General features: G+C 43.0%; 1 protein-coding gene across 3 annotated transcripts in view; it reads right to left on the bottom strand.

Annotated features, from left to right (window-relative positions):
* The window catches only part of CA10 (carbonic anhydrase 10), a 473876-nt gene that overhangs the window by 13996 nt on the left and 435442 nt on the right, over positions 1–24438 (bottom strand). For all 3 annotated transcript variants that reach the window (XM_077852675.1, XM_077852674.1, XM_077852676.1), the window contains exons 6-7: positions 10866–10961; positions 6362–6434 (exon numbers count right to left, since the gene is read on the bottom strand). In XM_077852675.1, coding sequence (XP_077708801.1) covers positions 6362–6434; positions 10866–10961 — 169 coding nt within the window. The remainder of the gene's footprint in view (positions 1–6361; positions 6435–10865; positions 10962–24438) is intronic.

Genomic DNA, 24438 nt, shown 5'->3' with positions numbered 1-24438 from the left:
AATCTATGAAATGAATGGAATATGTGAAATTGAAAGAGAATGAAGCCACTGAAATGTTACACTGTTCTAGGACATGGGAAGAAAGCCTTCATTTATATGTAATGTTCTAATAGCTACTCCCTGTTCCCCATTTACGAAGGCTCTTTGCACTCCATTAGTTACTGGTTTCACCCTTGAAAATATCATAAAATCTCTTTTAAAAAAATAACACCAGCTTGATGAAATCAGGTGGATACTAAAATGATAAGAATGGTACCTTTTATGTAATTGGAGCTCTGTGGCTGCTAATTAATGAACACGTGGAAGATGGAGGGATATTGGCATTCTTACAATATACCACATTAAAAAATTAAAATACTTTGAGTAAATTACTGATATCTCCTCCAGGAAATCCATTCAGGAAATCCATTTTTCAATGTCCTGATTTCAGTCTCGACCCTCAGTCTATTGAAGGGGAATTTAACTTTAATAAAATGGATTTTCTTTGGAAGATTTTCTAAATTCAGCCTGAAATTAATTCTGGCTGGTCTTTTCCATTGTCGGTCTGGGTTTGTGAGAGTGTTTTATAAGATTTGCTCAGACATATGAAATCTAAGCTTCCAAGGAAAGTGAACCTCACCAGGCCATTACTATCCGGTGCATGGGTTCATACACAGGAGCTGTGCTTCATTTAAAGTGAGCCGTATTATGCGCCCAGCATAGTATTCACCGTGAACATTGTTTTTATCTGACATTATAGTGACTTGTCTCCCACCCTTCAGGAAACTGGATGTGACCACCACCTTTGGACAATTAAGGAATGCACAAGATAATGTGTCTCATTTATACCAGTCATTGCCTAGGCAACTCACTGATTACCTGGCTTAATCCTGACCCCAGCCTTCTCAAGATCAATGTTACTATCCTCATTTTACTGATGAGGAAATTATAATTTCAGAATCATTAAGAAACTTGACTGAAGTCATACAGCCAAGGAAGGGGTAGGGCTGGGAGCCCAGGGCTGCTTCATTCCATCTCTCTTGGCTAGAGCACATTGCTTTCTATAAGTATGGTGGTTTCACCACCATGGTATCTGGCTTCCAAAATTTCCAGTCTTTTTGGCGAGATTCTCCTGCTTGTTTTCTTTTACCGATTCCTTGGCATTGATTTTTCTTAACTGGCTCAATAGAATGTTTTTGCACAGTTCCTTTTCCTCCTAGTCCTCTAATCTGTGACCAACTCAAGCAAATGGACTATGTACCTACTAGTTGCCATTTTATGGTGATTCCCCCAGACCATAGGTCCATGCTTGCTCCCACTCACCTGCCCCTCTCTGCCTAGTTAATAAGACAGACATGCAAGAGCCTCTTCCAGGGTGGGATTTAAAATATATCTTTAGAAATGATTTGCAATCCTAAGTCATGGGGATTTGAGCTGCTCTTTCAAAAAATGAGGACATGTCCCGCCTCTCTCCTCTATTTATTCTCACTCATGATTTCACCCAGGTTTAAATGCCATCTGGATCCCAATGACTTCCACATTTATATCTACAGTTCTCTCTCCTGAAATCCAGACTCATATACTCAACTGCCCACTCCTCACCTCTTCTTGGATGCCCAATAGACATCTCAAGCTTACCATGTTCGAAACTTCTGATTCCCTTCCCCACTCATGAATACGCTTCATCACAGCCTTACCTAGCTCCACTGATGGGAATGTCTTCCCTCCAGGTGTTCAGGCTAAAGGCTACAGTCATCCTTGACTCCTCTCTTTCTCTCACATCATAAATCTGATCTATCAAGAATCTCATGGTTCTTTGTTCTTTGTTTGGTTTTTGAACAAAGAACCCAATCATTTCTTGCCGCCCCCTTCACATTCAACTGGGACCATGATTGACATTGTCATGTCATTGGGATGGTTGCAATTATCTCCTAGTATTGACACTTGCCCCTCTACAGTCTCTTTCCAAATATGCAACCAGAGTGATCCTTGTCAGTAAATCATGTCACTTTCTGCTCAAAGTCTTAGACTGATTTCTCATTACAATGGCTTCCAAGAGAAAGACTGATGGGGAGGATTGACCCCATCTGAAATAAATGTCTACGCCTTCTCAGGTAACTGTGTGCTAACAAAGGCAGTGCTACCATAGCCTGGATGATGCTGATTTCCACTGGTGGTCCCCTGCCAAGATACAGGCAGGAGTTGCAGAGACCTGGGGATGGGATGGGATGAACCCGAACTTTCAATGTGCCCACAAGTTCCGTGGTTAGTTTCTGTCCCTTCCTAGTGGAAACAAATGCAAAAAGAGAGGAGACAGATCTTGAAACTGAACCAAAGTTAAATTTAGAAAAAAACATGCTGCCAAGTTTCATGCAATGCGAAAGTATCAGCATTACAATGAGTTTTAAGACCTCAGAGCTAAGGTTTTCCCTATCCTTAGAGAGGAAACATGATGGAAAAATGAAGGTATAGAAAAGTTCCTGGGAGCACTTGTGATTGAATCCTTGCTTTCTCACTATGGAAGGCTAGATTATCACTCAGGAAGTGTTCACTTCCTTCCCATCCCCACCTCCACAGGAGGATTTTGCTGTGGGGCTCGGCCATTTCTCTTGCTTTGGCCAGTTAAAAGTGGGCAAAAGTAACGGTTTATGAGTTTCAAGCCTAAGCCTTAAGTGACATCCCATATTTCTGATCTCTGCCATGAGAAGTACTTGCCGTGGGTATTTATCTGATCCCAGAAAAGTGACTGTCCTGTGAAGCCAATCCACACTAGCTGATCTGTAGACCTGCAGCTGGAAGCAGAGTCCCCCCACTGACTCACAGCTGCAGCAGGAGAAACCAGTGTTTCTTCTTGAATGCTTGCTCATTAGGCAGAAGTTGCTGACTTACACAGCCACTTACTAGATGTGTGCCCTTGTCAAATTGCTTCACTTCTTCCAGCCTTGGTAAATTGGGATAGCAGTCATACCACTCCGAAGGTGGGTACTTCATGAACACTAGCTCAGGAGCTGCATGTAAAGCTATTAGCACAGAGCCTGAGATGTGGAAAGTGCTCATTAGTGTTGTTTCTTTAATCCTGATGCTGAGCCCATTGTAGAGTGGGTACCATGTTGAAGCTATGCTGGGGTGTAATTCTGGGTAACAGTAGAAGAATGGGCTGGGAGAGTGGGTGGAGGTCAAGGTCAGGTATCCCTGGGTAATGTGGTTGGGTGGCAGTGGCGGCAGGGATTGGTTTCTTTCAATCTTACTTAGAAGTATGGAAGCAGGGTATCTGATAGATGCCCCTAAGCAGGTAGTGTTGTCTCCACTGGAACTCAGGCGCTAATGCTAGCATGTCTACAGAGCCTCTGGGGAGGCTTCCAGGCTTGTGTTTCCCACCCACTGGCGGCTTCCTAGTGAATGATTCCTGTTTCAGAACATCCCCTACTTGCCACCAGACCAATCTTCCACAGACTGGCTGCTTCAGGCAGTTTAGTGGATGGAAGAGTGCTGGCGCTCTCCTGCTGAGCAAATCAATCCCTTTCGGCCACAGTGTCCTGGGCATAGCTGTGTCGAGGCCATTCCCACAGGTAGGGCCTTCATTATCGCTGCGGCATGTGATAAAGGTACTAACGGGAACACCTCCATTATTGCCCAGAGTGTAAGAGCACAAATACCTGTGATTAGGAGGCCAAAAGCGGTTACCTCTCCCCATGTGGGGTCCCTTTATCTTGCTTTCATTCCTTTTCTTCTTCCTTGGCCAGGACAGATAGATTATGAGGGACAGAAGGGGAAGAGGTGCTCACACTCCCTTCCATTTGCATTCCTAAGGGCATTTCTTTAAATGAGTCTTCTGCCTCAACTCCTCAGAAGGTGTCAAGACCCTTCAAGATCTGAACCCAGACCACCTTTCCTGTCACCCCTTCTGCCCTTGTTACTGCTACTTGAAGGGGCCACTCCCACCTGCATTAATTCAGGCCCTACCCATGTTTACTGTGTATACTGTGGGCACTGCAATGAACTGCCGCCCAAGGCAGAGCTCCTCCCTCTGAACTCTTCCCAGTCCCTGGGATGCTCTCCTTGCTTAGGATGCTCCTCTTTGTGCTTGAAATGTCCTCCCTGCTTCCCTCTCTTTTCCCCTCCGCCCTGCCTGCCTTCCTATCCTCTCTCCCTTTCTTCCCTGCCTCCTCTTCCCCTCACGCCTCTCTTTTGCCAGCAAATAGGTACTCATCTATTCAGTCCTTATTTAAATGGCACCTGCTCTTTGCAACCTTGCCATGCATTCTAAGCAGATTTTCTGGATTCCAAAGAACTCTCTTTAGACTTTCCACATTGTGCTCGTTACATAAATCTCTATAATGTACTACGATAGGCCTGTCTCCCCACTCAGAAAGTGAGGACCTTGGGAAGAGAAAATGTGTTCGACTGATCTATTTCATGGCACCTAGGAGCCACTCAATAAATATTTGTGGAGTGAGCAAGCGAACAGCTGAATGAAGGTCTTGGGTTTTCACGCAGCTGCCCACTTTAGCCATTGCCAGAGGGCGTCCTTCTCTTCCCACTGAGCTGATGGGGCAGCAGTCAGCAGGGATGCTTCATTCAAAATAGATGAAGCTGAAATTTCTCTCAGCCACAAAATGGCCATCCACAGTTGGTCCCAATGAGTCCTGTTAGGCTGGCTCTCTAGCCCCTTGTTTGCCCCAGAATGGGTACCCATCCCTGAGGAAGGCCATCTTTCCACAGCCTGGACCTCCATCGGGCCTTTCATGTTCCACAGCAGCCACATCGCTTAATATTAATCAGCTCCCTGTTGGGGGTGGGGAGGGGATGAAAGTCCCACTGATAATCGGCTCTGCAGCTGGCAATCTGTTAGATTGTGTGGTGGGGCTTAATGTGCAGGTTCATGGCTTTTCATGGTCTCTAACCTGCAAATTCAAGATGAGTTGAAAACATTTTATTTAATTTTCATGCTTTTTTAATCAAAAAAGTTAAAAGGCTAATAATATTTTATGGACAATTATAAAATGTGCAGTTTGCACACGAGACAGAAATGCCTTCCTTAGATGAGCAACCTAAGTGTGCACTTAGAGAGGACTCCACTGGGGCTCTAATGAGGAAGGATAGAATGGTTTTAGAGACAACCCCATCCTTTAGGAGATGTCCATCTAGTGCGCTGGTTCTCCATGTTCATTCACCACCCCGCTGCTCTGCACCCCAACCTTTCCATACAGAAGTGACTTTGTAGTGGGCACCTTGTGGGCAGGGCTGGTGGTATGCCATTTATGTTCTGGGGGCCCTGCCTGGTGTCTTCCATGGGCAGGTGTACAGAAAATGTCTTCCAAATGAATGGATACATGAACAAGGGAAGGGTTCTCCACACTCTTCCTCCAGCAGTCCCAGGGGACACCTGAAACACATTCACTCTTTCTTTTCCCGATCACCACAGGCAGCAGAAGCAGCAGATACAGCTGAGCTCCTCATTTGGCAGAAGGACACTCCGCGGGGATGTGGGTGTAAGAATATTGACGTACCACTTTTTACTGGGATGAAGTCATTATTTACCTATTGTTTAATTCAAAATCCCAGACCCAGAATGACCCTGGAAATTGGAAGTTCAATTTATTCACTTAACAGATGAAGAAACAGAGTTAACATTGATGAAGCTTTTTGCTCAAGGACAAAGTTGGGACTTGAATCCCACTTTCCTGCTTCCTCCTCATTAGTTTAAAAAAAATTTTTTTTTTCTGTACTACTTTCATCTCTTGGCGTGAGCTCTTAACTTTTCCCAACTTCTGGGATTGCTTTGGGAGAAGTAACACCTTTTTCCTTATTCTCCTTTCAACTTTGCACTTTTCTCCCTTATCTGCTTACGGATTCTGGACATAAAACACTCTGGAAACCCCAGGAAATGGACAGAGTCCTCTAGAACAGTGGATCACATATAGCAATGGAGAAAAGTGCCTAAGCCTGAAAAGAGACCCAGTGACACAGAGAGGGAGATCTGGTCCAGCTCTGGAAACGTTAAGGTTGGATCCAAACTACCTGGTGAGTGCTTTCTCAATCACGTAATTGGCAAAGCCCCAAATGTGGCCAGCTGACATGGTGGAGCTTGTCAGCTCATCAAGTCCCCCAGCTCATTACAAATCCATGGGATAACGATGACCATCATCATAATAATCATTATCGCCTTAGACAGGCGTGGATGACAAAGGCACCCCGGGGATGTCCTTTTGAAATGAGCCGCTTCTTAGCCAACTCTGACTCTCCAGAGTGACTTTCTAGAGAATTAAAGGATCATGAAGCTGAAAGAGGCCCTCGGAGATCATCAGTTCTGGCTTTCTGCCTTCAGACAGGACTAACCTTTATAGAATAGTTGCTGTACAGGAAATCGAACCAAACTTACTTTTATATGTTATTCTTGTGATAGTATCTCTGTTGAGCATTCGATTAAGAAATGGGTTTGATGAATCAGAAACCTAGGAGAGAAAAGAAAATATTAACGACTGGGCAGTTCTATTCCAGAATAAACACTGCCTCCATACGTTCATTTATTCATTCAAAGCCATTGAGTGCCTGCCATGTGCCAAATACCATGGTGGCTGGAAATTCAGCATTAAATACATACACTCTACTCTCAGACATCCAATCTAGAGGAAGAAGGCAGGTGAGTAAATGAATGGTTATAGTGCAGTGTGAAGATTGCTATGATAGAGTCACAGGCGTAATGATATTACAGGAAGACTACCCACTTGGGGAATCTGGGGAGCTAAAGAGTGAGCTGGGTCTTGAAGGATCAATGGAAGTTACAAGGTGCTTTGCTGGTAGAGTATGTAAAGGAGGAAGGGTAAGAAAATAATTATATACAGATGATCTGTGCATACGGACATGAGAGAGTGAGAACTAGTTATACTCAGGCATGTATTTCCATGCAGTTGTTGCTGAGGGTATGGGGAAATGATGGAGGGCAAAGCTAGAGAGGTAGGCAGGAGCTAGCTCCTATCAGGCTTTAAATGTCATGGGAGGGTATTTAAGCTTTATTCTGTAGGAATGGGGAAGCATCAAAGAGTTTTAAGTAGAAGTAAGGAGTGACATTTTAGGAAGAGGGCAGTTAGACAGTGAGAGAGAAAGAACAGTCAGAATAGAAGTATCAAAAGATGAAAAAAAATCTCTAAGAAATAATATGGAACTTTATATCACTGCTTATTATCACATGAATCAAATATATCATAAGCCATGCAATTCAGTCAACCAATCATCCATTCAATCATCCATCCATCCATCCATCCATCCATCCATCCTCCTGTGCAGCTATCCATGTGCCTATACATCCAATAAATATTTACCAAGTGTCTGTTATGGGTTAAATATTGTACTGGGTGTCCAGGAATCAGTTCCTATTTCACGCCCATGCCCTCAGGTTTCTAAATTCCTTCTTTGGGAGAACAAGGCAAGCTTCAAGGGGCTCAAGCCAGGGGATCACCATTTGGAGACTGTGATGTACTCCCACATAACTGTGTACCCTGTTTTCTTAACAGCCTCCCTTCTGCTCAGTCTTTTCCAAGGCACAGGGGTTCATCTCAGTCATTTCTCTCCTACCTGCCTCAGCTCTGCTCTGTAATTTACGCTTCAGCTGCTAATCCGATGCTGTGACACATCAGCATTTTAAATCTGATTTATTCTGAGGGTTGGAAAAATTGCGGCAGATGATTATTATTATTAGATAAGCAACAGGTAATTTTTAGTTTGGAGAAAGCACAGACTGTTTATTTTCCTTCCATCTGTCTCTCCTTTCCCACACAGTTTCCTGGATGTGTTATGGTGAGACACACACTGAGGGGGGAAGCTTGGTGAGTGACAGTGCTCAATGGGGTTTATCAGAGCCACTCCTAAAGGGAGAAACATCCCAAAGCAAACACGGCTGCTCCCCAGAAGCTTTAGTGCCAAATTTAGCTTCTCCTTTGACATCCTCTTGGGCCATTTAAAACATGGCTTGATGCCGCCTTTTTGTGCCAATTCACATGAAAGGAGAGATGAAAATATATTGTCATGGAAGGTAAGGAATCCACCATGCCCCTTAATTGGGTGCCTTGGGTGACCCAGTGAGCCTGTACAGCACTAATGTTGGGACTGGACCCTTTTGAGCTGATTAAAAATAACTGAAAAATTTCTAGAGTGTGCACAGATGATTTGTGGGCTCCAGTGTGTTGGTGGTGTGGGAGGGAGGATAAAGTATGTACTTGGTATAAGTGAGCTTCAGTGGGAAGTTAATGGTGTGTGATTGAGCAGTAATTACAGCCAAATCTCAGTTCCCTGTGGTCATGAGAAGGATGGAGGATTAGGAGGGGACAGAGATAAATAAAATCCACAGATAAACAATTCTCTGATTTTAGCCAACAACTCCAACCTTCTATGGCTCAGTTTTTGACTAGGGTGCCATCTCTAGGGATCAGCTGACCTAGATGAGGGGCCTCTTATTTTCTGTGCCTGCCTACTGGGCAGTGATCTGGGAAGAGGGGGCAGATAGTTCAGAAGGGAGGAGGACTGCCAGAGGTTGTGTGCCCTTGGAGCCAAGGGCTCATTTCTAGGCACGTGCCTAGTACAGGACCAGCCTGTGTCCCACACTCAGTGCTTAGGATGACTGAGTGACAAGTCTTGGCTGTGGAACATCTGGGAGTTGATTATGTTGGGCAAATATAGAAATGCTGTGGCTTATTTTGAGATCCAGTGAGAAAGCATCAGGTTTGCTCAGGGGCCACACTGGCCTGAGAAGATGCAGGAGGAGCTAGTCCCCATCCTTTCACTGACTACATCCCCCTGAGGCACGCATGCAACTGGGACTTGCGTCAGTAATCTTGGTGCAGAGTGAGCTCCTGTGATACATGCCCATCATCTGCTACGGAGGAGGCTGACCTGGCACATCAATCACCTTGTCAGCTCTAACATGCCTGAGCTTCCAGAATGACATCCACTGACTCAAGGGCTTTGAGCAAAGTGAGGCACAGCTGGGGCCAAGGCTGAGGCACCCATCAAAGGCCAGGCGGTACTGGGCAGCCCAGGTTGGCTGACATGGAACCCTGGTGATGGGAAGGCCATGGGAGGTGAGCTCCTGGACATGCAGGAGGCAATAGTGGGACATATCTGCAGGCTTCCCAGCAATGAGCATGGCCCGGGGCGAATGTACCAGTTGTATCAACATCATAACTGAGGCTGGTCCAGGGATATAGGATTTGCCCTGCACTTGCAAGTGGCAGAAGGGTATGGGGCAGATGTTCGTAAATGTCAGGTTTTCTCTTCTTCATCTCAATTGCTTTCTCCACGTTCTTCTGGGGAGGCATATAGTGTGAATAAGGTCATTAGTATTAAAGTCAAGCCAGACCTGAGCTCTTTTCCTGGATGGGCTGCTAAGAGCTACATGTGCTTGGGTGGAATGCTGAAGATTCTGAGTCACTTTCCTCATCTGCGAGGTAAGGGTACTAGCGCCTGCCTCAGAGGTTTATTATTAGGGTTAAGTAATAAAATATATGTAAAGTACATATCTCAGTGCCCGGAATTCAGGAATCTGCTGTTCATTATAACAGGGCCTGTGATGATGCCAAGAGATGTAGAGCAGGGACCAGCAGGATTTATGCCAGGACCAATTTCCTTTGGGGTGTCACATCAGGTATTCAGAAGGTGTGACAGTTCCAAAATATGCTTTCCTGGCCAAAAGCCCCTTCCTATCTTTGCTAATGACAAGTTAGAGGAGTTTGGTGGCCAACATGTCACAAATGCCTCTGCCCAATGTACAGCTCTGCCCAGGCTACAGAAAGGCCCGATGGGACCTCTGTGAGGGAGGAACTCTGGAGGTGGCATGGACTCTGGACAGGGATGGCCAGGCAGGGCAAAGTGCTTTTTTGCAAAGGGTTATGCTTTTGGGGAGGGAAAGGGGGTAGTCCCTGGGGTGCCCCCATGCCCATTCTCCTGAGCAGTGATGATGTCACCACAAGAACTCTGCTAAAAGCCCCCGGTGGCAAATGCTGGATATCTACTGATCACATTCACTAGATTCTAAGTTCTTATTGGGGCACCTCCTCTCATGGTCTGGCCAAAACTTCCCAAGGAGCTAGCACAGTGGCTGCCAACTTTTGAAACTGTCACACATTCCTTTTGTTTTCTCTCTCTCTCTCTTTTTTCCCCCATTGGAAAGACATTTCTTCTTTTTTCGTTTTCTTTAAATTTGCATACTCATTTCTCTCCATATTTGTCAAAATGTTAAAGGTGACTATTATTGTTATTTTGACAAATTAGGATTTTCTTGGTTGGAGATCTGTTGTTGTTGTTGTTGACTGCTGGGGAGATGTGGAGCCTCCTAAGAATGTCATAAAGTCTGCCTGGGTGATCTTTGCTTAATTTCTACCTGGGGTGCTTATGAGGGAAAGGGAGAGGAAGGTGGGAGGTGACATTCAAAGCAACTTCAGGGAAGCTGGAGGTAGCTGTTCAGGGCAGTGCTTGGAGAGGAGGGATATCTCACATTTCCCTTCTATCTCTGTTTCCAAGGGACAACTGATAGAAAGGAGTTTAATCTGGGTGGGAGGCAGTCCACGAGGCACCCCTCCCCTTCTATTGCATTCTTTTGCATGATGTGGGACCTGAAGCCTGTTCCTGGTTCCAGCACCTCTCTTCTCTCTAGAACAAAGGCTGCTGAATCCTCAGGCCCTGAAGCTTTGAAATGGAATCATCATTTCTACATCTTCATGAAAGGGACCTCATTTGTCATAAATCTCATGGATATGAAAGTCACCAACCTGCAGGTCTTCTTGGGCCGGGACATCATCCCCTTTTATTTCTGAGATCCAACGGAACCTAAGCCAGTATTCTGACTGGGCTGGGAACAGCAAGAAAATAATGGAAGAATGCAAGACACTTACTTTTATAAATATAGAAACTACCACCAATCCATTAGGGCTCTTTGCAGCTTCTGTGACATTTGTATACAACTCATGATTATAGTGGATGAGCTGCACCTGGCAGGAGGGAAAAAACAAGAGTGAGAAACAGTACCCTGGCATGAAGAGGTGTGAGGCACAGCATATCCACTCTACAGACGGGTTAACTATAAGGTATGTTGTGGAACAATTGTAAAGGCAATCTTGTAATCGAAAGGGATTCAGGGAGGTTTGCGTGTCTGTATGTATGTGTGTGTGTGTGTGTGTGTGTGTGTGGAGGGTGGATAAAATGCATACACCCACAGTGTATGCATATACAAAAGTACCCATACATATTTGCAAATGTTTTCTGCTAACAATCATGCCTTTAATAAGCTCAGTGCCCATCTGGCTCTGGCTCCATCCCAGGACATTTCCCCTAAAGTGTGTGTAAAGTGAATTTCTCTTATTAAGAGTGGAACTGCCCTGTAGGGGCGGACGTGCTTTCCTGGCTGCGTCAACAGCTGCTGCTGGCACTGAGCGAATCTTCCTCCCGGCCCTGGGTGAGCAGGGAATGGTTAGGTTCTGAGTCAGCCCAGGAATTCTGAGAGGACCGTGGCCAGTCTGTGAGATTCAGCATTTCTGATAAAGAGAGAGTGATGGCTCAGGCTTCTGATGCCCCCAGCCTGCCAAGATCATCTGATTGTGCAGGACTCAACTTCCTCCTTGAGCAGCAAAGATTAGCATTCTGCTTGTTGAGCCTTTGTGCATAGTTAGTGTGGGAGTCTTGGATCTGGGCTCCACTAAACTAGGTTTTCCCTCTTTCACCTAATTTTTAAAAAATGCCTGTTTAAGAAATTGTGAAACACAGCATTCATACGTGCTCAAACTAGTGCCCCACCAATATTTAGCCACATGAATAATTTACTCCATCTCACTGAGACTTGATTGCTTCCTCTGAAAAACAGGTGTGATCGTCTCTCCTTAGAATTCATTGCAGGCTGTGGTTTTAAAATAGTTTTTTTTTTTTTTTTTAAAAAAAACAGTATGGAAGTATAAGTTTTGTAACAAACTAAAAAAAAGTGATATTTCCTCCCCCCAAGCCTGTGTAATCCCAGCCCAGGCAATACAACTATTAACAGTTAGCATATATCCTTCCAGATATTTTTTTGTGTTTATAGATCACACACATATATGTGGAGGGTTTAAGAAATAATAAAGGATTTAGGATCTATAAATTCCTAGGATCTAGGATCCTAGAAATTATCTAGGATAGATAACTTCCTAGAAACATACAACCTACCGACACTGAATCAAGAAGAAATAAAAACCTTAACATATGAATACATATAAAGAGATTGAAGTAGTAATCAACTCCTGTACCTTCAACAAAGAAAAGCCCTGGACCAGATGGCTTGTGGGGTGAATTCTACCAATCATTCAAAGAATTCATAGGGATCCTTCTGAAACTCTTCCAAAAAAGGGAAGAAGAGAGAATACTTCCAAACTTATGAGGCCAGCATCATCCTGATACCAAACAAAGCCCGATGCTTTACGAAAAGAGAACTACAGGACAATATCCCTAATGAGCATAGATGCAAAAAACTTCAGTGGAACACTTGCAAGCTGAATTCAACAGCACATTGAAAGGATTATACATTGGGACGCCTGGGTGGCTCAGCGGTTGAGTGTCTGTCTACCTTTGGCTCAGGCCGTGATTCCTGAGTCCTGGGATCAAGTTCCGCATTAGGCTGTCTGTATGAAGCCTGCTTCTCCTCTTTCTTCCCATGTCTCTGGCTCTCTCTGTGTGTCTCTCATGAATGAATAAAATATATATATATATTTTTTAAAAAAAGATTATACGTCATGACCAAGTAGGATTGATTCCTGGGATGCAAGGATGGTTTAATGTATGTAAATCAACCAGGGTGGTACACTGCATTACCAGAATGAAAGATAAAAACCACATGCCCATCTCAATAGATTCAGAAAAAGCATCTGAAAAATTCACCATCCTTCATGATGAAAACTCTCAACAAAACAGATATAGAAGGAACTTAACCTCAATGCAATAAAGGCCATACCTGAAAAGCCCATAGTTTACATAATAATCCATGGGGAAAGACTGAAAATTTTTCCTTTTAGACAGGAATACCCACTCTTGCCACTTCTAGTGCTAAGTCCTGGGTAGAGCAATTAGATAAGAAAAAGAAATAAAAGGCATCCAAAACAGAAAGGAGGAAGGAAAATGGTCTCTGCAGATGAAACAGTTATGTATGTAGAATACACTGAAGATTTGCCCACAACAAAAAACTGTTGCCACTAATAAATGAGTTCAGTGAAGTTGCCCGATACACATTCAGTATACAAAAATTCATGTCATTTCTATAGACTAACAATGAACTATCTGAAAAGGAAATTAATAAAGCCAATCCCATTTACAATAGCAACAAAAATAATAAAGTACAACTGACCTTAAACAACATGGGTTTGAACTGAGCTGGTCCACTTACATGCATTTTTTTTGGATAAATACAGTAAAATATTGTAAATATATTTTCTCTTATGATTTTCTTAATTGAATTTTCTTTTCTCTAGCTTACTTTATTGTAAGAATACAGTAATGTACAAAATATGTGTTAATCGGCTCTATGTTATCAGTAAGCCTTTCAATCAACAATAAGCTATCAGTAATTAAGTTTTCATGAAATCAAAAGGTCTACAGGGATTTCTGACTGCATGGGGGGTTGGGACCCCTAACCCTCCCATTGTTCAAATGGGTCAGCTGTACTTAGGAATAAGCTTAATCAAAGAAGTGAAAGATTTGTACAATGAAAACTAGAAAATAGTGATGTAGGAAATTAAAGAAGACATAGATAAGTGGAAAGACATCTCGTGTTTATGGGTTGGAAAAATTAATATTGTTAAAATGTTCATATTATTATTCTGTTCAATCTCTATCAAAATTCCAATAGTATTCTTTACAGAAATAGAAAAAAATCCTAAATTAATATGGAACTGCAAAAGACTCCGAATAGTCAAAGCAATCTTGAATAAGAACAAAGCTTTCTGATTCCACAATATACTTCAAAGCTATAGTAATAAAAAAAGCATGATCTGATATAAAAACATACACATAGACCAGTGGAACAGAGTAGAGGGCTCAGAGATAAATCCACATACTTAGAGTCAACTAATCTTTGACAAGGATGCCAAGAATATGCAATGGGCAGAAGATAGTCTCTTTAATAAAGGTTGTGGGGGAAAACTGGATATCCCCTGAAGAAGAATGAAACTGAACTGTTATCTCATATCATATAAAAAATTAACTTAAGCTAGATTAAAGATTTATATATCAGACCCCCCCCCAAAAAATAGAAAACTAGTAGAAAAAAAAAATAGGGAAAAAGCTTCTTGACATTCATTGGTCTTGGCAATGATTTTTTGGTCATGACACCAAAAAGTACTGGCCCAAAAGCAAAAGTAGACAAGTGGACTGTATCCAATTAAGAAGCTTCTGCACAGCAAAGGAAATAATCAAAACAGTGAGCAGGCAACCTACAGAGTAGGAGAAAATATCTGCAAACCAAGTATCCGATAAGACGTTGATATGCATATTATACAACTCAATAGCAAAAAGACCAAATAACCTGGTTAAACATGGGCAAAGGACTTGAATTGACATTTCTCAAAATGAGATATATACATGGCCAATAGGTACATGGAATGGTGCTCAACATCACCAGCCATTAGGAAAATGCAAATCAAAACCACAATGAAATATTACCACACACTTATTAGAATGGCTATTATCGAAAAGATAAGAGATTACAAGTGTTGGCGAGGATGTGGAGAAAAGGGAACCCTTGTACATTGTTGGTAAGAAGGTACACTGGCATATCACTATTGTGGAAAACAATATGAGGTTCCTCAAAAAATTAAAAACAGAATTGCCATATGATCCAGTGATCCCACTTCTGGGTATGTATCCAAAGCAAATGAAATCTGGATCTCAAAGAGACATCTGCAGTCCCATGTTAACTACAGCATTATTCACAACAGCCAAGATATGGAAATAACCCGTTTTTATTGATGAATGAATGGATAAAGAAAATCTGTAAAGAAAAATAAGATGGAATATTATTTATCCATAAAAATGAAGGAAATCCTGCTATTTGCGACAACATGGATGAATCAGGAGAACATCATGCTAAGTGAAATAAGCCAGACCCAGAAAGACAGGTACCATATGATTTCACTTATGTATAGAATCTCAAATAGTTAAGCTCATAGAAATAGAATAGCTTGGCGATTTTCAGGGGCTGGGGGAAACAGTAATGAGATGTTGGTCAAAGTTTCAGTTATGCGAGATACAGGAGTTCAAGGGTTCTGAGTACAGCCTGGTGATGATAGTTAGCAATATTGTATACTTGAAATTTGCTAAGAATATAGATCTTAAATGAAATCTTTACACACACACACACAATAGTAACTATGTAGAGTTGATGGATATGTTATTTAGTTTGGTAATCTTTTCTCCATATATTAATATATCAAAACATCAAATTGTATCCTTTAACATATACAATTTTTATATGTAAAAGAAATCTCAAAGTTATTAAAAATAAAAAATGAAAAACCCAATAACAATGGAATCATTTCCAATTATGATTTTGAACTTGATGATTTTTAAATTTAAAAATAGTTTGTGGCTATCTTTATAAGTCAGTGTGTATAGAGCTACCCAAGTTTTTATAATATCTATAGAATTTTCTATTGCTTGAATGCTCCATGACACATTTAACCATCCTCTCGCTGGCTTTCAGGTTGTTTCCATTTTTTCTTCTGTCTTGTAAACAATGTCACAGCAAGCTCAGCACATATCTTTCTGTAGCGGTGTGAACATTTTCCACAGGCTTATTTGAAAATCTAATAAGATAGTGCATGTAAAAGTGATTTGTGACTCTGAAAAAGTCTAAGTGTACATTATTACCAATATCGTGTATTGCATTAAAAAAAGGAGGTGAGGTTCCAGAAGTTGAGACAGACCATGATAAAAAAAAAAAAAAAAGGCTTTTCTTTGATCTTTGGAAAAACCACCTCTAACAGCGGTCTGCAACCTTCACTGTGCATTGAAATCACCGGGATGCTTTTAATACCTACCTGTGCCTGCTCCCCCAATTCTGATTTAATTGATTTGGAGTGGGAACAGGGAACTGAGATTTGTTAAATGCTCTCCAGCTAGCGGGCAGCTGGAGTGGAGAACCAGTGCAACAGAATCAATGATCATCCATATCCCATCAATGCCCAATCAGGTGGATGGAACCTTGGATCTGAGAATACCCTGAACATCTTGAGTCATTAGAGCTTTTCATGGAGAGAGCATGGTTTTGCTGCTCTTGAAATATCCTATTTGCTTATTGCTTTTTCACTTCTTGTGCATTTTGCCAATGGTGGCAGATGGTCCTACAGCAGCTATTCTGCAATCAGAAAGGCAACCATGGGCAGGGGCTGGCAAATATGCTTTGCCTGTGCAGAGTTTGTCAGGAAGGGTTTTCAGCCCTATGCTTATCATTTGCTTCCCTCTCATCTCCCTCACTGCCCCCACTTCCAGGCAGGATTTTGTGCAGGTGGAGAAGCGTTGCCATGTGGAAGAACCAGGAGCTGTGGGGGACCTACCATACCTCCCTTCAGTGTTGAATAAGCTTCTTAATGAGAATCAAAACACATCCTGCCATCTGCTAAAATCTTCCCACCAGGTGACCTACAAAACCACCTGGGGATGTGCCAGTGCTTTAAGGCATGCCTTGAAATTTTAGCATATTCTGAGAATCAGGCATTGGAGAGTTGGGAATTGGAAGGTGGTCCAGTGGAATGGTTCTTCTCTCCAACTCACATGACTGAAAAATGCAGGAAGAAGTCCCTTGAGCCATTGGGTGACCTGCAGGGTGGCATTCTGCAGGGGTCAGGGACTGTGAGAAAGGGGCTGGCAAGTATAAGGGTGGGGCTGTGCTCTGCTCTAAGCTTAAATTGACACATTTAGAATTTTGATCTGATGTCTTGCCTCCTCATTGTTCCAAGGTAACTTGGCTAGGATTGATACCATGAGTTTCGGTTTCTATTAGGAGCTACTGGTGGCCTGCTTCTTACATTAGGTTGGACCATATGAAATTGACTCATGGTGATTTTATAGAGTCAATATAATCTTAAAATGTCTTCCCTCTCCCAAGGCACATAAATTAGATGTTAAAAAGACCCATAGTGCTTTTCTACTCAATGCACTGTGCTTGTTAGAAATGTAGAATCTTGAGCCCTCCCCTAGATCTCCTGAATGAAAATCTGTATTAAAAAAAACCCTAGTGATTTGAATGCATGTCAAACTTTGAAAAGTACTGTTTTAATGCAATGAAATGCCGGGACACCTGCACCCCAATGTTTCTAGCAGCAATGGCCACAATAGCCAAACTGTGGAAGGAGCGTCGGTGTCCATCGAAAGATGAATAGATAAAGAAGATGTGGTTTATGTATACAATGGAATATTACTCAGCCATTAGAAATGACAAATACCCACCATTTGCTTCAACGTGGATGGAACTGGAGGGTATTATGCTGAGTGAAGTGAGTCAATCGGAGAAGGACAAACATTATATGTTTGGTCTCATCTTCTGTAGGATATCTTTCATGAATCACTGACCTTGAACATCAAAGGTAGCTCCTCTTTGCTCCTATTGTCCAGGGGGCAGTTTCAAAATATTTTACTGCTGGGATGGCATGAGTACTGAGTGTTCAGAACAGATGTAAACTGTAGACAACTGGTACAATCACATGGGTGCTGAGCGTCATTGTTGACATTAGTCACCATCATCATTTGTTGACAATGATCACCAACACTTGCTGGCACTTTTGTGCCAGACAAAATGCAGCAGTATCATCACCTCATTTAACCCTCACAAAAGTCCACAAGTTGTGCCATTCTGTCCATCTGAGTCATGGGGACACTGGGCCTCCAAGGGATGCTTTGCTCAAGGGAGTAGAAAGAGTTGGGATTGCACTATGCCTGCAGAGTTTACACTCTACTCACACTCACGCACCATGTTATTTAGAAATTATTCCTCTCTCTACCTTTGAATAAATATCTCAAGGGCAGGTATATCATTTATCATATGATATCCCCTATGCCTGTTACAAGACTTGCTTGGAGGAGATATTGGCAATGTTTGCTGAACGAGTCCTAATTCTGCATCCTGGAACTTATTTTTCCTGGAAGGGGCCTCAGAGGAAACCCAGGCCAGCCACTTCTTTTTTATTTTTAAGATTTTATTTATTTATTCATGAGAGACATACAGAGAGAGGCAGAGACACAGGCAGAGGGAGAAGAAGGCTCCCTGTGAGCCCGATGCGGACTCAATCCCAGGACCTCAGGATCATGACCTCAGCCAAAGGCAGACGCTCAACCACTGAGCCACCCAGGTGCCAGGTGCCCCTCAGCCACTTCTTTTAAAAATGAAGAGATTGAAACCAGAGAGGAGCTTGCCCAAGATCCTATAGTCAATCATACAATCATTCATTCAACAAGCGTTTATCGACCAACTATTAGATGAGGGAGAGTAGTGCAAGTTGAAGTCCAATAGGGAGGTGGGGCCAGAGCACGAATAGCCTGGCAGGCCAAGCTAAGGGGTCTGGATTTTATTTTAAGGGTGATGGAGAATTGTGTTTATGACTATACTCCTAAGACTACAGGCAAAGCTTCTGTGCTCCGTCGTGGAAGTGAGGAGCCTGACAGACATTGGTCTTGGATGGCAACTATCAGCTTCCAAGCTGATAGAGAAGTCCCCATCTTTACCAAACAAGCAGAACTCCTGAAAGCAAGCTTGCAAGTCAATAGCAAGCTATCCTTGTCATTGGTTAGGCTGAGAGCAGCCCGTGCTGTGTAAAGGTCTCAAACGGAATTCACACTTTGCAGCAACAAGGTGATTCACGGGTGCATGCCAGGCTGCTGCTCGCTCACCCTTCACGCCTCAGCAGAGCGACCAGCTGTGTTCTCAGACCCTGATGTAGACACCTTAGTCTTTCCCAGCGTGATGCTCCATTAGCAGGAGCTCCTTAGTGAACTCAGGAAAGAGCTGCCTTGTAGTGGAAGAGTACTGACATGGCATTCAGAGTGATGACACCTCCACCTTAATTACCCCTGCTTAAACACCTCAGTGGCTTTTCATTGCTTCTGAGACAGAGATAAAGACCCAAATCTGAGCACAAGCCTTGCGCTTTGGCCTTGGTCACTAAAAGTGACCTTTTAGTTTCCTTGTACACTGTGCTCCCTCATTCCCTAGTGCCTGTGCATATACTGTTCCTTCTACCTAGGACGCCCTTCCCTCCCCACTGTGCCTGCCTTTTCTTTACAAACTCCTTTAGATCTGAGCTCAAGGGTCACCTCTCGAGAGAGATCCTCATAACCCACGCTCATAGCATCCTGTGCCTTTCCTCTTTGAAACACAGCACAGTTTTCTTTCAATTTATAGTGCAATTAGTTAATCACATGCCACTTTCACTATGGTGACTTAGAGCTTCATTCAGGCAAGGATGGGTCCTTGTGATGTCCCCATGCCCAGTACAGAACCTGGCACAGATGAGCCATGTAGAAACAATTGTTAAATGAATGAAGCTACGCAGGCTGGCAGTAATACAATAAAATGTGATGTCCTGAGGGACAAGGAGAGCAAGGTGCTTGGCTGAGCTGGTAAAGGAACAGCCTGGAATCCTAAAGAGAGTATCTCTAATGGAAACTCGCCCCTGGGCACCCTTGGGCAAGGCAGGCCTCTCATTTATAAACAGGGATAATAATATTAACTACTTCACAGAACTGTGGTGATGATTTCCTGAGACAAAATATATAAAGCATTTAGCCCAGGGCCTGGCATCTCATATGCACTCAATAATTAGCTGTTCAGAATTACTAAACAAACAATCGATAATAGAGCTTTCGGCTTCTGCAGAAATAGAGGGTAGGTGTGTGCAGCCCCCTCTTCTGGATCCTCACTTTGAGCCTGTTCTCTCCAGGAAGCAGGAGCAAGATGCCGCCTATTCAGAACCTGGATCATTTTCCAATTGATCTTGTCCTATTCAGACACGTATAGAGCATCCCATGTTCCAGGCACCAGACAAGGTGGGAGCTTTTAAAGAGAAACGTATCCCTGGTGGCTCATACTCTAATTGAGAGGTTGGCAGGCTTTCCATAGAGTCAGATAGTAAATAAATTCAGCTATGTGGGTTATATGCTCTCTGTCACAACTCTTCAAGTCTGCTTTGGTATAAAAGGCACCACAGACAACATATAAAAGAATGGGCGTCTCTGGGTTCCCACAAAACTCTATCTACAAAAATGGGTGGCAGGCAGTGGTTTGCCAGCCCTGCCAGTTTAAATTTGAGAGATGAATACAAAACATCAAGAGCATACATTACCCAGTAAGTGTTCTATGGAGATAGGAAGGAAATACATATTGAAGGAATACCAATAGCAACCTCTTCCTTCTCTTTAAATGATGACTCCCACTGTCACATTTCTATAGCCCTTTAAACTTTTTAAGGGCAGATCCAACTCAGGAGTGTTTGATTCCAGTCAAGACACAAGTCCCACCCATCATCTCGTATGCCAGGCCCCAGGTATCCAGAAATGAGCGCCAGATATTCAATTTCCTCCAGGAGCTCGTCCATATTATCCCATTTGTTCCTGAAATAAGCAAACGATGAAACAAAGGCACAGCGAGGTTAAACTACTCTTCCGTGGTCACACAGCCAAGTGCCCCTGGGACACTCTGCTTTTGAGTGTATGCATATTTTCCTTCCACAAGAAAGGAAAGAGGAAGGGCACCTGGGTGGCTCAGTGGTTGAGTGATCCCACGATCCTGGGGTCAAGTCACACACTGGGTTCCTTGCAGGGAGCCTGCTTCTCCCTCTGCCTGTATCTCTGCCTCTCTCTGTGTGTCTCTCATTAATAAATAAATAAAATCTTAAAAAAAAAAAAAGAAAGGTGCTTTATATTTGAGGGCAGATCACATTTCAACAGCTGTTGCTGGAACAACAATCATAAGCTAGAACTTATTCATAGTGGGTCATTATCAAGTTTGTCTTTGCGTGGAAGAGCACACACAGTCTATGGAGGAGAAGGTAGTTTGATATTGGCCAACTGCCACATTCTCGCCCTAAGGTTTGGCAATTATCACCAGTTTGCCTGGCGACTGATCATCGCCTCCATTTTAAGATGCAGAATGCAATTATAGCTACAGACAAAAGAAGTGCTTATAATTTCATTGACTAAGGACCCCCAAATGTGGTCCAGCTATCATAGCAACCTATAAAGCCAGAGTGAGATATGGTATTTCCCCCCCACCCCCAGAAGATAACAAAACCTGAATTTTTAAAGCATGGTGTTTTTCACTGAGTTGTATGACAGTTGGTGCAAGTGTAGATGTACACTGGTGTGCAGGAGACTGCTGGAAAAGGCACTGCTTTGAATCCAGCCAGATGCCTCTTCTGTTCAAATAACCGCAGGCTGGTTGTCTAGCACTTCTCTACTTTAGTTTCTTCATCTGTAATATGGGGATGCGCCTAGGGACTGTCATGAGGATAAAACAAAAACATCCACTACACAGTCTTTCAGGAAATAGGCAGGGTATAGGCAAACATGCAGAATAAATGAGGTGACACGTACAAACCACCACACAGATGAAAGGCAGTTCCAATGTTCCTTCTTTTTCCTTCCACAATGCAAAGATTGAACACACTTTCCTTCTTACTAGTTTTCTGAACTTGAAATCTGTTGTCACAAAACAAACCGCATGCCAAGGATCTTCTGGAGCGTTCTCTCTTCTGAAGATACATATTTCTCACACGTTTACCAAGAACCACTAAGTTAGGCTATTCCCTGATGTTTTTTTTTTCTTCCCCTGAAACATTCTGAAATAGCTGATTCTAGAAGCCAAACTCTCTTCCTATGATCCTTTCTTCAAAGCATCTGTAACCTTTCCCACTCTCATGAAAGAAGCTGCAGAAAGCCAGAGCAGGTTGCTCTCCTGTAATGAGCTCTGGATCCTCCCGGAAGTGGCTTTAGGCAGTAGCTGCTGCCTGTTAGGATGGAAAGGTGAGGTCTGCAGATATGTTTTGAACCTTGGCTGATTTTAATTAATGCTTTGCATCCTGCTACCCACACTTCACTGCTTCTGTCCTCTTCATCTGCATCCAGCTACTTGCTGCCTATGCTCCCATGACCTCAAATGCATCCCAGCAAAGGGCACAGAGGAGGCTCATTCACTGGCTCTGGAGTTAAATGTTCTGGGTTGAAGCCCTGGCTTATTTATTTAGTCTCTTTGAGCCTCGATTTCTTCTCATGCAAAAATGTGACTCCAACATAACCTCGCAAATAGTCGGGATGAAGAGATGAGTTAAAGCATGTAAACAAGCAGGGCACCTGAGTGGCTCAATGATTGAGCATCTGCCTTTGGCTCCGGTCATATTCCCAGGGTCCTGGGATCGAGTCCTGCATCAGGCTCCCCACAAGGGAGTCTGCTTCTCCCTCGGCCTGTGTCTCTTCCTCCCTTTCTGTTCTCTCATGAATAAATAAATAAAATCTTAAAAAAATGTAAACAAGCTAAAGTGTATAAATGAGATAAAGTAGACTTTAGAAGCTGTGTCTGGCACAAAGCAACTCCTCAAATGGGGGGTTTGGTTATTACTATTAGACATCTATGGCTGCTGGGGCCTAGATAAGGGGCCCGAGAAGCCCAGAAGGATGAAGGAACCTCTTACATTCCATAGGTAACAGTCAGCGCCCGCTGAGCCACCCGGGCTGCCCGGAGACTGTATTTCTTGAGGACATGGTTGGTCTATTATTCATGTTAATATCTTTATCTTACTGTCATCTGCCGCCAGAAAATTCTGCCAGTTTTTTCTTTCCGTAGTTTATATTATGAAAACTATAGATGTGCTGGACACATCGTCTCCCATTGCTAGCCTCACGGTCATCCTTAGGGAAGAGCTTTCACCTCAGGGTGAAAAATCCATGTTCTGGTACTTTCAGCTCATTTTTGTTCAATGCTTATTGAATAAGGAACTCCAGAGCCCACATCAGCAGTGTTAATGAAGGCTCCCTTTGTTCTAATTATTGTAGGGACATGTTTTATGGTTCCTTTGGTTAAGATAAGAATCATTTTTCTACTTCTGGTACCCACAGAAAAGCCTTGCCCCAAATGGGTTTTTAAGTATGTTTCATAAGGCTTTTAAGGGGCAGCTAGGCCACTGTCTCTTACAACTATATATATAAGAAGCCTAAACAAATATTAGCCAATGAAAACCAATATTATGGGGAAGCCCGGGTGGCTCAGTGGTTTAGCGCCTCCTGCAGCCCAGGGCGTGATCCTGGGGACCCGGGATCGAGTCCTACATCAGGCTCCCTGAATGGAGCCTGCTTCTCCCTCTGCCTGTGTCTCTGTCTCTGTCTCTCTCTCTCTCTCTCTCTGTGTGTCTCTCATGAATAAATAAAATCTTAAATAAAAAACCAATATTATGTTAACAATGATTTTTATTATTATTCTACTTTATATTTTTATCTTATGTACTTTATTATTATATAAATTCAGAGGTAACTTGGTTGAATGAAGTGAGGTGGGGGAGAACCATGAACATTTCAGGAGGGATGACCTACATTTAAGTCACACCTACACCAAATTAATATCCATTGTAGTGGAATTATTTCTCATCTCAGCCCAAGAACATAGCTTTAACAGTTGAGTCTTTTGACTTAACTGATGCGATAGCTGGTCTTGCGTGTCTTAGACATCATAGAAAATATTAATTTACTTCTGTTTTTTGTCCTGCAGAAAATGACTTCAGGTTTGAACTTACAAAAGAAGAGTCCAGTGCTTCAACCTGGTGGCCAGGATATCTTTGCCTGAGGTCTGACCTCTGGATGTAGACAAGGAAAGCAGCCTCCAAATAACGACATGATGGCATGGGCCAAAGCATGTTCACGGGAGACTGAGTCACACTCTGAAAACTTCCTTCTCTATTGCTTGGGGCCACCACCCACAGTGCAATGTGAATGATGTTCCAGGGGACCATGGTGTAAGGTTTCTATCCTTCCACAGTTATTTGTAGATGTTTATGGACTCACTAGTTTAGATATAATTGAACAGAAGAGACACACGCTCTGTTAAATATCTACAGGCAATGACCATTACTAGGTCCTCTGTAGCAGGTGCACCCCAAGGGCTTGACCCAAAACACTTCTGAGCTCCACTTTGCAGTTGGTTCTGGGATTAGCCAACCACACAGAGGAGCAGCCCAACTCTCCTTGGTAATTAGAGGCAGCTGTGTGGTGGTACTGGATGATGTGAGGGCCTCAGAATCTCAAATTCTTGTACAGAGTCCAAGCTCTAGCCTTACTTGCTTTGTGACCTCAGGTTATCACCTAATATTTTTCTGTCTCAGTTTCCTGATCTGTATCATGAGGATAGCCACTTGGGCCTTCTAGGCTTTTGGGAAGGTTTTGAAAAGACAATGGATTACATATCTGGGTGTATTT

Source organism: Canis aureus, chromosome 16 (assembly GCF_053574225.1).
Source record: "Canis aureus isolate CA01 chromosome 16, VMU_Caureus_v.1.0, whole genome shotgun sequence".
NCBI lineage: Eukaryota > Metazoa > Chordata > Mammalia > Carnivora > Canidae > Canis > Canis aureus.
This window is presented reverse-complemented; position numbering and strand designations above follow the sequence as displayed.